This window comes from Pelophylax lessonae (genome assembly GCF_965119305.1).
Source record: "Pelophylax lessonae genome assembly, chromosome: 9".
Taxonomy (NCBI): Eukaryota; Metazoa; Chordata; class Amphibia; order Anura; family Ranidae; genus Pelophylax; species Pelophylax lessonae.
Genome location: NC_138776.1, coordinates 65,190,420 through 65,205,343, shown reverse-complemented (window position 1 = coordinate 65,205,343; position 14,924 = coordinate 65,190,420). Strand labels below are relative to the sequence as shown.

Here is a 14,924-nt window from a genome sequence, read left to right as displayed (position 1 = left end):
CCTCCTCGTCTATGGATTCTTACCACTCTACTAGTTGCTAGACGACTGATCTTGAAACATTGGGTTACAACTACCCCTCCCCTCATCTCCATGTTACAGCCAGAGCTAACCACACTTCTCTCCATTGACCGCATCAACATGGACACTATGTCCCCCTCTGCCAATTAACTTTTCCGAACCAAGTGGAACGTCTTCCTTAAGCACTTGTCCAAAACCTTAGACGATCCCCCCCCCCCCCTGATGATTTTGCATTTACTGTACGTGACCACACAATTCCCGTCACCTATGCCGACATGGGACTCACGTAAAGTTTGGCCATTGAGTTCTGGCCACCTCCCCCTCACTCCTCCTTGGACTCTCCAGTCACCGTTGGCTATAGCTTTGTACAATTCTTGTGTATACCTGTTGTATTTTCTGACTTGTTAAAATACAAAATTTTAAATAAAAAAAAAAAAAACAACAAAGGCCTACCTTTGCGGTCAGCCTGAGTCTTAAAACTTCTCTGCAATTCTCCCGTCCGCCCTTCCTACCCCACACTCCCAGGCACCATACAGTGGGTACGGAAAGTATTCAGACCCCCTTAAATTTTTCACTCTTTGTTATATTGCAGCCATTTGCTAAAATCATTTAAGTTCATTCTTCTTCCTCATGAATGTACACATAGCACCCCATACTGACAGAAAAACACAGAATTGTTGACATTGTTGCAGATTTATTAAAAAAGAAAAACTGAAATATCACATGGTCCTAAGTATTCAGACCCTTTGCTCAGTATTTAGTAGAAGCCCCCTTTTGATCTAATACAGCCAGGAGTCTTTTGGGGAAAGATGCAACAAGTCTTTCACACCTGGATTTGGGGATCCTCTGCCATTCCTCCTTGCAGATCCTCTCCAGTTCTGTCAGGTTGGATGGTAAACGTTGGTGGACAGCCATTTTTAGGTCTCTCCAGAGATGCTCAATTGGGTTTAAGTCAGGGCTCTGGCTGGGCCATTCAAGAACAGTCACGGAGTTGTTGTGAAGCCACTCCTTCGTTATTTTAGCTGTGTGCTTAGGGTCATTGTCTTGTTGGAAGGTAAACCTTCGGCCCAGTCTGAGGTCCAGAGCACTCTGGAGAAGGTTTTTGTCCAGGATATCCCTGTACTTGGCCGCATTCATCTTTCCCTCGATTGCAACCAGTCGTCCTGTCCCTGCAGCTGAAAAACACCCCCACAGCATGATGCTGCCACCACCATGCTTTACTGTTGGGACTGTATTGGACAGGTGATGAGCAGTGCCTGGTTTTCTCCACACATACCGCTTAGAATTAAGGCCAAAAAGAGAATCTTATTTCTCACCATCTTGGAGTCCTTCAGGTGTTTTTTTAGCAAACTCCATGCGGGCTTTCATGTGTTTTACACTGAGGAGAGGCTTCCGTCGGGCCACTCTGCCATAAAGCCCCGACTGGTGGAGGGCTGCAGTGATGGTTGACTTTCTACAACTTTCTCCCATCTCCTGACTGCATCTCTGGAGCTCAGCCACAGTGATCTTTGGGTTCTTCTTTACCTCTCTCACCAAGGCTCTTCTCCCCCGATAGCTCAGTTTGGCCGGACGGCCAGCTCTAGGAAGGGTTCTGGTCGTCCCAAACGTCTTCCATTTGAGGATTATGGAGGCCACTGTGCTCTTAGGAACCTTAAGTGCAGCAGAAATCTTTTTGTAACCTTGGCCAGATCTGTGCCTTGCCACAATTCTGTCTCTGAGCTCTTCAGGCAGTTCCTTTGACCTCATGATTCTCATTTGCTCTGATATGCATTGTGATCTGGGAGGTCTTATATAGACAGGTGTGTGGCTTTCCTAATCAAGTCCAATCAGTATAATCAAACACAGCTGGACTCGAATGAAGGTGTAGAACCATCTCAAGGATGATCAGAAGAAATGGAAAGCACCCGAGTTAAATATATGAGTGTCACAGCAAAGGGTCTGAATACTTAGGACCATGTGATATTTCAGTTTTTCTTTTTTAATAAATCTGCAACAATGTCAACAATTCTGTGTTTTTCTGTCAGTATGGGGTGCTATGTGTACATTTAGGAGGAAGAAGAATGAACTTAAATGATTTTAGCAAATGGCTGCAATATAACAAAGAGTGAAAAATTTAAGGGGGTCTGAATACTTTCCGTACCCACTGTAGGTATTTGGCCAGCTGGAGCGAGTTATATACCCATTTCCCCCTTATTGCAGGTAGTGGTTCATCCTTCCGGCTGGTATGTCCTGCAAATGGAACCAGTGGGAGAAACTGCGGTAGGGGTATTACAAATTCACACACCCAGAAGTGTTGAATGGTTAAGACAACCAGGGAGCAGCATGCTGGTGATGTTTTAAGACTTGGGCAGTTTGAAAGGTAAATATATTGCTTTTTCTTTCTAAAGATATTGCTACTTGTTGTTTACTGTTTAGATCCTGTAGTAACAGTGCCAATTTAAAGTCAAAATTTAACCTACATCAACTACTCCATCCATGAGTTGACAATGATGCTGAGCAAAACGTTTGTCTTGGGGGCTCCATCATACTGTAATTTTTGCCCATTGTTACACTTTACAAATCTCCAATATACATAGGCACCTGAAGACTCCTTGATTCTTCAGTAAACCAGTATTTCCATTTTGCTACAACACCGAGCAACATACTTTTTTTTTTATTCTATAATAAAATGAAGATGCAATTTAATCTATGTAATGTCAGCAATTATAAAAACACATTAAATAATAATAATCGTGATATAAGAGTTTTGCTACTTACTAGAAGAATGTATTTCAAATTCCTTCCGAGAAACTCACATTAAGAACTTTACAGGAGGAAGACTCTTAAAAATAATGGTATTCATTTCAAATACTTTCATTAATTACTATAAATGCAAATAGGATTTATTAACCAGTTATGAACCGTAATGCACTGCCGATGGATTTCTTTTCTCCTCATTAATTTTCAATTACACTGCAATCATTTGCAAATCCTCCATTAGAAGAAAAAAAATACATAAAAAGTTTCTGCAAACTACATATTTATGTTAAAACACTTCCAATCAACTTGGGGACTTCTGTAAACAATTTATTTTGGTACTTTCTAGGATGGTTCTGAGATTTACAAGATTATATAAAACTCACATAGGATAAAAAAATATTGCACACCAATATTCTCAAAAAATGTGTCATGAATCTATGGATTCAAAATTGTACAGTGAACTTTTTACTAACAATGGGCGGGACAGTGGTGTAGTGGTTAGCACTTTCACCTAGCAGCAAGAGGGTCGCCGGTTCGAATACCAACTACGACTCTACCTGCCTGGAGTTTGCATGTTCTCCCTGTGCCTGCGTGGGTTTCCTCCGGGTACTCCGGTTTCCTCCCACACTCCAAAGACATGCTGGTAAGTTAATTGGATCCTGTATAAAATTGGCCCTACTGTGTAAGTATGTGAGTTAGGAACCTTAGATTGTAAGCTCCTTCAGGGCAGGGACTGATGTGAATGTGCAATGTATATGTAAAGCGCTGCGTAAATGGACAGCGCTATATAAGTACCTGAAATAATAATAATAATAAATACATATCCAAGAGCTGCAGGAACTTCAAAATGTATTGGTTTAGGAAGATGATGTCGAAAACATAATTTTACTGGCACTGGTAAGGCTGCTAATGCGAAACAAGGCTCCCTATCGTGGGTAGCAGAATGTTACTCAAAGCGTGATAACACAAATGTAGCACCAAAATAGATGGTGGAGTCCCAGTTGCTTTAATGATTCACAATCTAATCACATAAAAAAGCCAATGCACTTTGGGGGACAACACAATCCCTCTTCATCAGGGCTTAAAAAAAAATAATACAATTTCAACAGGAGGTATATTCATATGCATATAGTACATAAATGCATTCATGACCAATTGTTATGTATTGAATAATTTATTCATTACATAACAGTATTTAATAAAGAAAAGAAAAAATAGAGATTAGAAGTGTTTAAGCAACTTTCAAACTGACAGACCGATTAGGTGAGCCTGTCAGATTTTCAGGAAGAGACCTGATCGGCCATCCATTGCTCTCTACAGAGCAGCGGATGTCAAGGGACATGTTCCTGTTAGGGCTGAACGATAGTCGATATGATATTGTTCTGCGGGCGTGGGCGATATTCATATAGCATTAGGCAAGGGGCGTGGCCGGTAGACGTGAGGGACGGACACGGCTTGTGAGAGCTCCGATACCGCCGTACAGAATCCTCAGCAATCCTCCTAAATCTCCCCTATTCAGGGAGAAAAAACAGCTTGGGGAGACCCATCGAGGCACCAGAGACCAATACTGCCCGGTATTGCGGAGGAAAGACTCCGTTCTGAGGAACGCAGAGTTGAGGCCTACACAGGCACAGAAGCCGCGGCCTTGCCTAGATCGGAGCGCGATCACACGCTCGTGGTTCCCGATAAGGCCTACTTACTCCGCACTCATTCGGGACTTGCCTCCATCCCCCGGGTGCCCCCAAAGCCATATACAGTCCTCCCAATCTTCACAAAAAAGGACCCCAGTGTACTCATATCCCTCAGCAAGCTGTGCCGACTGCCATCTTGGCTGCACAGGGGGACACAGATCCACAGCAGACTGCAACTCTCTCACCTTGTTCAGCAATCCCCCCCTTGCATAGAACTCTTTTAGCAGCCGCTCTACAGCATTAGGCAGGGAGAAGTCGGGACTCGGGGGGATTCTTCTACCTCCTACCACCACTGTGAGTCCCGACTCTGCCTAATCCACACTGTCAGTGTCTTCTGCATTCCACCCAGTTAAATATCGCAATATATATCGATGAAAAACGAATATCGCAATGTACTTTTTTTCCCCAATATCGTGCAGCCCTAGTTCCTGTTAACACCCACTGACATCTGATCGGCTAAAAACGTCTATCGGATTGGATGACAATCAGATGGAAACGGACAGGCAGTCCAATTCCACCTGACAGCTCATAGAGGACAGCAGGATGTGTCATACGCCTGCTTGGCGGAGATCAACAGAGATCCCCTGCTGAGTAGGCGGATCCACTGGCGGACTCTGCCAGTGTGAAAGGGGTCTTCAAGGTTAATTCTATGCATGGTATATTTTTACATAGAGATTGGTCCAGCTTGTACCTACGCATATACCATACCTGGCCTGAAGCTGGAAATCACTGAAGCACACACCGCTAATCCAGTGATCTCCACTTGTTTGGGGGGCCCCATGCTGAGTGGTCAGTCTGATGCCTTCTAAATACAGGAGGTCAGTCGTTTAGCAGGGCCATCAACCAGAGAATGCTTTGCATTTTCTGAACTAATGCAAAGTGTATTATGATGGATGAGGTGGAGAGGCAGGCAGTGACGCCACCTACTTGTTCTTTAGAGCTGCTGGGACACACAAAATACACAATTCTGTCACATGGCTTCTTTCAGGTGCAGCCAGGGCCACAGAAATTTTCTACATTAAGGGTGTAAACACCATCACACAGAGGTAAACATGTACTAGGGGTGGTGGAGTCCTAGGTTAGGTTGGTTTAGCTTAGGAAGCAATAGAAGGGAGTGGTGTTTTTATAGGGAGAGTTGAGTGATGTACGATGTATTTTAAAATACGACTAGTATAAGTACACAGTTACAGTATCTAACAAAAGTGAGTACACCCCTCACATTTTCGTAAATTTATTATATCTTTTCATGTGACAATACTGAAGAAATGACACTTTGCTACAATGTAAAGTAGTGAGTGTACAGCTGGTATAAGGCTCCATGTACACGGGACGTTGTTAAAAGTCCCTTTGAATGCTGGAATTTTTAGGACGTTTGAAACGTCCGTTCAGTCGCGTTCGTACCCGCGTATAGCGGGCGTTTAGCAGCGTTTGCGTTTAGAAGCGTTCCTAGAGGTCAAAAAAATTATTCCCCTTTAAAATGGAAAAACGCGAACGCTAAACGCGGGTCATCGCGTTTAGACGCGTTCGGACGCGTTTGTGCGTTTGAAACGCCGGGAAACACACGTTCGAACGCAAATAATTGCGTTCTAAAAACAGTCCCTGAACGCAACTGCCTGCAAATGACTGTAAACGACCTGGTGTACATGAACAGATAAGATAAAATGTAGATGGGTTCAGGGGCTTCTGAAAAAAACGCCCAACTGCTCCTAAACAGCCATTTCCAGCGTCCCGTGTACATGGAGCCTATCAGTGTAAATTTGCTGTCCCCTCAAAATAACAACACACAGCCATTAATGTCTAAACTGCTGGCGACTAAAGTGAGTACACCCCTAAGTGAAAATGTCCAGATTGGGCCCAAATTGTCAATATTTTGTGTGGACACCATTATTTTCCAGCACTGCCCTAACCCTTTTGGGCATGGAGTTCACCAGAGCTTCACAGGTTGCCACTGGAGTCCTCTTCCACTCCTTCATGACACCTTTACGGAGCTGGTGGATGTTAGAGACATTGCGCTCCTCCACCTTCTATTTGAGGATGCCCTACAGATGATCAATAGGGTTAAGGTCTGGAGACATGCTTCGCCAGTGCATCACCTTTACCCTCAGCTTCTTTAGCAAGACAGTAGTGATCTTGGAGGTGTGTTTGGGGTCGTTCTGTTGGAATACTGCCCAGCGTTCCAGTCTCCAAAGGGAGGGGATGATGCTCTGCTTCAGTATGTCACAATACATGTTGGCATTCATGGTTTGCTCAAAAAAATGTAGCTCCCCAGCGTCGGCAGCAATCATCCAGCCCCAGACCATGACACTCCCACCACCATGCTTGACTGTAGGAAAGACACACTTGTCTTTGTACTCCTCACCTGGTTGCCACCACCAACGCTTGACACCATCTGAACCAAATACGTTTATCTTGGTCTCATCACACCCCAGGACATCCATGTCCTTAAGCTGCTTGTCTTCAGCAAACTGTTTGCGGGCTTTCTTGTGCATCATCTTTAGAAAAGGCTTCCTTCTGAGACAACAGCCATGCAGACCAATTTGATGCAGTGTGCGGCTTATGGTCTGAGCACTGACAGGCTGATCACACACCTCTTCAAACCTCTGCAGCAATGCTGGCAGCACTCAAACGTCTATTTCTCAAAGACAACCTCTGAATATGACGCTGAGCGCATGCACTCAACGTCTTTGGTTGACCATGGCAAGGCCTTTTCTTAGTGGAACTTGTCCTGTTAAACCGCTGTATGGTCTTGGCCACTGTGCTGCAGCTCAGTTTCACAGTCTTGACAATCTTCTTATAGCCTAAGCCACCTTAATGTAAAGCAACAATTCTTTTTTCAGATCCTAAGAGAGTTTTTCGCCATGAGGTGCCATGTTGAACATCCAGTGACCAGTATGAGAGAGTGAGAGCGATAACACCAAATTTAACACACCTGCTCCCCATTCACACCTGAGACCTTGTAACACTAAGTCAGACAACGGGGAGGGAAAATGGCTAATTGGGCCCAATTTGGACATTTTCACTTAGGAGTGTACTTACGTTTGTTGCAAGCAGTTTAGACATTAATGGCTATGTGTTGAGTTATTTTAAGGGGGCAGCAAATTGACACTGTTATACAAGCTGTACTCTCACTACTTTACCTTGTAGCAAAGTGTCATTTCTTCAGTATTGTCACATGAAAACATAATAAAATATTTACAAAAAATGTGAGGGGTGTACTCACTTTTGTGAGATACTGTATGTCTTTATATCAGCTTTCCATATTCCTTTACAAACAGTTTGCAAACAGATGGAGGATTTAGGGCACTACAGTTTTGCACAGTGCTTTAGGTTTTACAACATGTTGCTTTTTACTGTGCAATATGAATAGTGGAACAAATTGGTAACAAGGCTGCATTCTTAGCTGAAGTAGAGAAAAAAAAAAGAAAACACTGACCTATGTCTAGCAGGGTTCCCTAGGTCACATGACCGACTTAACAGAGAACTACAAAATTCCTTTGCAAATAAAACGAAATACATTCATTTCAACTGTTTATTTAGCCATCTTCAGAAGTCAAGCTTTAATGACCTTTAATGAGGTTCAGCATAACAATCTATAACATTTGTGTGGGGAAAAGCATTAGAAAAGTCAGGTAATGTGACATTCTTATATCTCTTGCCAAGCACTAGGTAACTTACCTAATAAATTTACACTCAGAAGGGTCATAAAGAGACATCAGAACTTCAGCGTCCTCCCCGATCTTACACACTACATTTTTTAAATTAACAAACAAAGTAAATGAGGGTGTGGCAGCAAACTTGGCTTGTCTGTTGATGTCATTCTGTTTCTGAGACTGTAAAAAAATATATAATAAATCAACACTTGAAATGCTAAACAGGTAACATTTTTTTAATGCTAAACACACTGCTAGTGTTCATAGATCAGTTTCTTATAAGCTCCTGTAACAACACTCAGGGAGAGGGCGGGCCAATCCTAGAAGCCCGTCAATAGAGATGGGCTCCGGGGTGTTCGGGATACTAGACCCGACCCACCCGCCGATCCCACCAGGAAGCAGACAGTGCACACCATTAGTCACAAGCAGTGAGACATTTCCTGGTCCGCAGCTGCACAGACTGGGAAATGTCTCAATGCCTGTGATTAGCAGTGTTGGCTTCCTGGTGGGATCCGGCAGGTGGGTTGGGACTAGGATCCTGAACACACCTGAGCCAATCTCTACTAGTCAGGTTTAGCTACAGTGCAGGAGTGCTGGCAGTGAGCTTTCTAACAGAAGAAAGCACACTGAGCTAAGGACTCATACAGTACATGCTGCTGCTCCTTTATGGCCCAGTAAACAGGATGAGGGCAAGATCTTCACTAAGCTGTGTTTTTGCTGCAGCAGGCCCATACTATACTGTCTGACAGGGATTTCTGGATCACAAGACTAGCTGAAAAGTTAAAAAACCTTTAGCTGGTAAAAAGTGGCTCCATATACAGATTTCAACTGTGCATGTATCTACTTGTCTGCAGCACAGACACAGAAATACAAATATACCAGCCATTCAAAAGTCCAAGTAAATGGGAAAAGTCTTCTAGTCTGCTGTGTTTTCCAATGTTCTGTAGATATTTGACTTGCTATGGGCCACAAGCAGTAGTTCTATCAGAGGGTGTTCATTATGGTGGGGCCTAGCAGTACATGTTTATTTAGCTGCCTGTAAAATATTTTAAATTGCATGCCCTTCCTTTTAATCAAAGATACAGTGCACAGTGATGGTGTAATGATTTCTCTGTCACAGCACTAGTAATAACCAAAGTACAGAAAAATAGTATGCTAAACCTTTTCTTCCTGAAGTCTTTCTTCAACTTGCTTGGAAGCTATTTCATGTGCCCTGAAAAGACTAATCGTGCTGGACTGTTCTGGGTCGAGTATATTTCCATCCTCATCTCGTACAACCAGGTCCAAATCAAGGATCCTAAAAAAAGAAGACAGTGTAAGTGACAATAATGACATTAAGCAACAAGCGTTTTTAAATATACACAAAAGAGAAATTGGCCCACGGGACTTTGTGTGAGGTACGTGTTGGTGGCTGGAAAAAATTGAATTACACAGTTAATAAAAGCAATATTGTAATTTTATTGCATAATATGCACAGGTTGTGGGAACAAATGATAACATGTGCTCAATGGCGCATGCTGTAGCTCAAAGGCTATATGTAAAAAAATAAACAACACAGGCATTTGAAGATAACATGTTGGCATAAAACTTGGTGTAACCACTCATAGACAGGCATAACATGATAAGATAACATGACAGTTGAATATAACATCGTGATCTGACGCGTTTCGGGAGCAATCTCCCTTCTTCAGAGATCAGTATATTCAATGTGTATCTATAAAAAGAACATTGTAGTTTAAATATGCAATATCGTTATGATTATAGAATTGAAAAATTTCCATCAAGAGATGGAAACTGGATGGAGTGTGTAATACTCACAACTCAATAGGACTTAGATGGAATAATTGGGATTCTCGTGTGACAGCGGCGCATTGTGTCTGACCCGGGAGCTGAAGAATCCCATAATGGCAGCCAGAAATGCGGGTCCCTGGTAGGTGGGTGGTGAGTATAGCCTTTGAGCTACAGCATGCGCCATTGAGCACATGTTATCATTTGTTACCACAACCTGTGCATATTATGCAATAAAATTACAATATTGCTTTTATCGACTGTGTAATTCAATTTTTTCCAGCCACCAACACGTACCTCACACAAAGTCCCGTGGGCCAATTTCTCTTTTGTGTATATATTTTGGGATGGAGGAGTGTTTTGGTGGGAATCGGATCATTGCCCCTTTTTGAAGCGTTTTTAAATAAAACATTAAAATATATATCTTAAAAAGGAAATTACTCAGAAGAAGCAGGCCTGACTGCTTACTGTTGGTCTCCCTACATTAAGGGTTACCTGCAGAACTATTTTAGATGCAGAGAAAATAATAACTTAAATGATCTTAATTGTGATCTATTCAAAATTCCACTATGATGGGAATTGGGTTGGAAACCAGCAAGTCTTTAATACACTGCAACCAGAGATGTATAGTAACTAAGTAGAACTACTTCACTACTGTACTTAAGTACCGAAAGGCGGTATCTGTACTTTCCTAGAGTAGAATTTTTTTCTCCTACTTTCACTTCACTACATTTTTTCAATGATTTCAATACTTCTACTCCAATATTTTTTTTTGTGCTGCATAGTTACTCGTTACAATTAAAAAAATTACCACTGCCAGAACAGTAGATGGCAGGTTTCATGAAGCTCAAAACATGTGTATTATCAGCGCATACGAAAATAAAAGCTACTGTATGTATAAATAAAAGCTGCATTTGAAATAATAAAAAATATGATGTTCAAACTTTTGACTTCTTTCGACTTCTTTCTTTAATAACTACATAACACAGTACCTGTACTTTTACTTTCAGTACTTGAGTAGTATTTTTTTTTCAAAACTACTGGTACTTTTACTTACAGTACTTGAGTAGCAAAATTTTTAAAAAAACTACTTGCAATACTTAAGTACAAAAAATGTTGAATACTTTAGTACTTCTACTCAAGTCACTTTATTGATCGAGCACTTTTACTCAAGTATGGGTTTCAAGTACTTTATACAACGCTGACTGCAACCATCACAGAAAACTTTGGCCTCCCCAATATTCTCTGCTGATTGAGTAAACATAGGATGCACAAGTCCTTCAATATCACACACAGGATGGCAGATTGTCATGCTAAGGAAGGACCTGCTGAACATCTCAACCTCATATAACCGCGTGAAGAAAAGATCGATAAAGAGCAAAAACAAGCCCTGTATTCCACCAGTCACTTCTATGCAGAACATTTTACTCGCTGGAGCCTACAAATATATAACCAAATAAACTAATTTTTCAAAAATCCATTTACCCAAGTCAAATATATTGTCTTTTGCTAAATGTTCCTTAAAATAGTATTAAACCCCAAACCAAAAATGGAGTATATGGCAGCTTACCAATTGTTAGATGTGGTGGCTGCATTTGTTTTCCTTTTTTTAGACCCCCCCCCCATTTTCACTTGGTGAATTGACCATTAACACCTCCTGTATTAGAGAGCCCCCACATAGGATGAAAGAGCACAGGGGTGCTTTTGGGCAGCAATATTGTCAGTCTGGGGGCAGGGGAGTGTTAGATATCATAGCAGATTCAGACACTCACAAACTGAAGCTGAACTCCAGTTTATACTTCATAAGCAGTTACAGCAACATTTTTTTCCTTTTGGGAAAAAAGTTTTATATAAATAAATAAAACACGTACTTGTCAGATCACTGGATGAAAAAAGAATAAAGGAAGCCTAAAAAAGAAAGTGAATGCTGACCAGAGTGTCCTTGGGGGGTGGGGGAGTTTCTGGTCTGTCCCCCAGTCAGAACACAATAGAACAGCAGGGGAGATCACTATACTACTATACGGTTAGGACAGCAGCTCTGACCGAAGCGGTTAGGTTAATCAAGCAGTAAGCAGTGAGTGCTCTCTAATACAGGAGAGCTAAAGCATGTGCATTGCATGATTGCGCTGGAGGAGATGAAAAATTCCTACTGATCTGAGACCGCACAGGTAGGAGGGGGGGTTGGAGGCAGAATTTTTAAGACTTGTGGTTGGCCATTACTTCCACTTTAAAACCAAGGTCATTTTTTTTTACCATTAGCAAGATTTCCCTCATTACTTCCTGTCTTGTAAACTCAACAGAAAGTGAGGGATATTTTGTAAAGGACATCCTCTACTAGACAGTGGTCCCAAGAACAAACATCCCTATTGCAAAATTTTGGACTTAATTCCCAGTGACATTGGTCATAAGGACAATTAGAGACTGTGAATCTCTCTAACAGGGACTCAGAAATCAATTAAACCCGACAGGAGTTCCCTTTTTTCACTGCTGTATCCAACCCTAAAAGTAAATTTTGCCTTTAGTTCCACCTTAAGGAGCTTTGCCTGCCCAACCTAGAGCTATAGTCTGATGCTTTATGGTATAAGGACAGAACACATCATAGATGTAGCATAAACACTGTATTTGAAAGCCTCATCAGAACTTTCATCCATTAGTATTTGGGGGACAAAGACCTTTTTTCTGCAACTTCTGTTCCTATTTGTCAGAAGTTTCAGAACAAAACAAATTCTCAAGATGTTCATCCCCGTTTGAAAACTGAGCATCTGGAGTCCATGCAAACTTTAAGCAAACATGTCGGCAGATGGTAAGACACAATAACAAACAAGGAATTCATTAATTGAGAAGGTGAAGTTTTAAATTTTCCACGCCAAACAGAATCAAGGCTCAGTCTCAAGTCTCTCTGCAAAGCTGAACACAGTCACAGGAAATGCAAAACTGCCATATCTCAGCAACCCATACATAAAATTAGATTTTCATGAGGCGTTCATACTTTTAAAAGCTAAAAGGCAAAATGCATACCTAAACATCACCTACTCACAGAAAGGTAAGCTTCTGGTTATAATAAACTGCAAATATTCATAAGTCACTACATGGCTCACTGCAGCCTCTGATAAGTAAATCTCTCATGTACGTTCAGTTCGGAATAGGGAATTTAGTTACAAATATATTTATTTCAGGCATTTATATAGTGGTGACAATTTACACAACCCTTTACATACTGTATATTCACATCAGCCCTTGCCCTCAAGAGGTTGCAATCTAAGGTCTCTATCTCTCAATTATGGCAGTAGACAATTAAAGAATATGTTACCCCAACACTTTATATTCCTGATATGTGTATGATGTACCATGAACTTGTGTTAAAGAGTATCCTGTTCTCCTTGTATTGTTTTTGTGTGAAACACCTGTTGTTGCCGCCAGTCCTCCTGCTGTCCTATTAAAAACTGACCACACTAGCCATGAGAGCACATCCATCCCAGGTTGGTCAGTTTTTGGCTGAGCTGGGAGAACAGACTGCCTGTCCTCCAATAGCCAGGAAACTTACTGACATGTCCATCCCCACTGCACAGCCATTCTCAAACTCATGCTCTGTAAGCCTCTTATGCAACGCAGCTGAGAACACAAGTGGTCACAAATATTTTTTTTTAAAAAGTGTGTTTGTGTGTTTTACACTGCCCGGCCAAAAAAAAAGGTCACATACTCGAATATTGCATTGGACCACCATTGTCTTTGATTACGGCACTCATTCGCTGTGGCATTGTTTTGATAAGCTACTGCAATGCTACAAGATTTATTTCCGTCCAGTGTTGCAGGGGGCACGCTGGTCACTCTTTTGAAGGGGGCACACTGGTCACTCTTTTGAAGGGGGCACGCTGGTCACTCTTTTGAAGGGGGCACGCTGGTCACGCTTTTGAAGGGGGCACGCTGGTCACTCTTTTGAAGGGGGCACGCTGGTCACTCTTTTGAAGGGGGCACGCTGGTCACTGTGCATTGAAAGGGGCCACGCTGGTCACTGTGCATTGAAAGGGGGCACGCTGGTCACTGTGCATTGAAAGGGGGCACGCTGGTCACTGTGCATTGAAAGGGGGCACGCTGGTCACTGTGCATTGAAAGGGGGCACGCTGGTCACTGTGCATTGAAAGGGGGCACGCTGGTCACTGTGCATTGAAAGGGGGCACACTGGTCACTGTGCATTGAAAGGGGGCACGCTGGTCACTGTGCATTGAAAGGGGGCACGCTGGTCACTGTCCATTGAAAGGGGGGTCACTGTGCATTAAAGGGGGCACGCTGGTCTCTCTGCATTGAAAGGGGGCAGGCTGGTCTCTCTGCATTGAAAGGGGGCACGCTGGTCTCTCTGCATTGAAAGGGGGCACGCTGGTCTCTCTGCATTGAAAGGGGGCACGCTGGTCTCTCTGCATTGAAAGGGGGCACACTACACCTTAATTACTAAAGGCCCCTTTCACACTTTTGAGACCTCAAAGTCACGCAATTTTTTACAGTGCTTTTTGCCGCAAAGCAATGCCTATTACATGTTCCTGTTTACGCCCCCCCCCCCCCCTAAATTTTGAGCCCCAGCCGCCACTGTGTATATATATTTTTTTTTTTACATTTAATTTCAAAAGACAGTGTGACATTTGCAGGTTTTGAGAGGTGTTTCGACAAGGCACAAGCTTGTCTTCCTCAGGACTGCTTGTGCCTTGTCTAAAAAAAATTGTCAGTGTGTTCACCTCTCAAGACCCGTGAGTGCTGCTCTCCCTTTTTACTTTTGATGCACCCAGGCCCATTTTGTCTCCAATATGTGTGCAAATTATATTATACATATTATATATATATATATATATATATATATATATATATATATATATACACACATACATACACACACACACACACAGTATTCCCAAAAGTATTGGGACGCCTGCCTTTACACGCACTTTACTGCCATCCCAATCTTAGTCCATAGGGTTCAATATGGAGTTTGCCCACCCTTTGCAAATAGAACCGCTTCAACTCTTCTGAAGGCTGTTCACAAGGTTTA

At 42.3% G+C, this 14,924-nt stretch overlaps 1 protein-coding gene across 1 annotated transcript in view; it reads right to left on the bottom strand.

The window, feature by feature from the left end:
• Positions 1-14,924, bottom strand: part of DOCK1 (dedicator of cytokinesis 1) — a 696,032-nt gene that overhangs the window by 545,205 nt on the left and 135,903 nt on the right. The window contains exons 7-8 of the mRNA XM_082266717.1: positions 9,260-9,395; positions 8,124-8,278 (exon numbers count right to left, since the gene is read on the bottom strand). Coding sequence (XP_082122843.1) covers positions 8,124-8,278; positions 9,260-9,395 — 291 coding nt within the window. The remainder of the gene's footprint in view (positions 1-8,123; positions 8,279-9,259; positions 9,396-14,924) is intronic.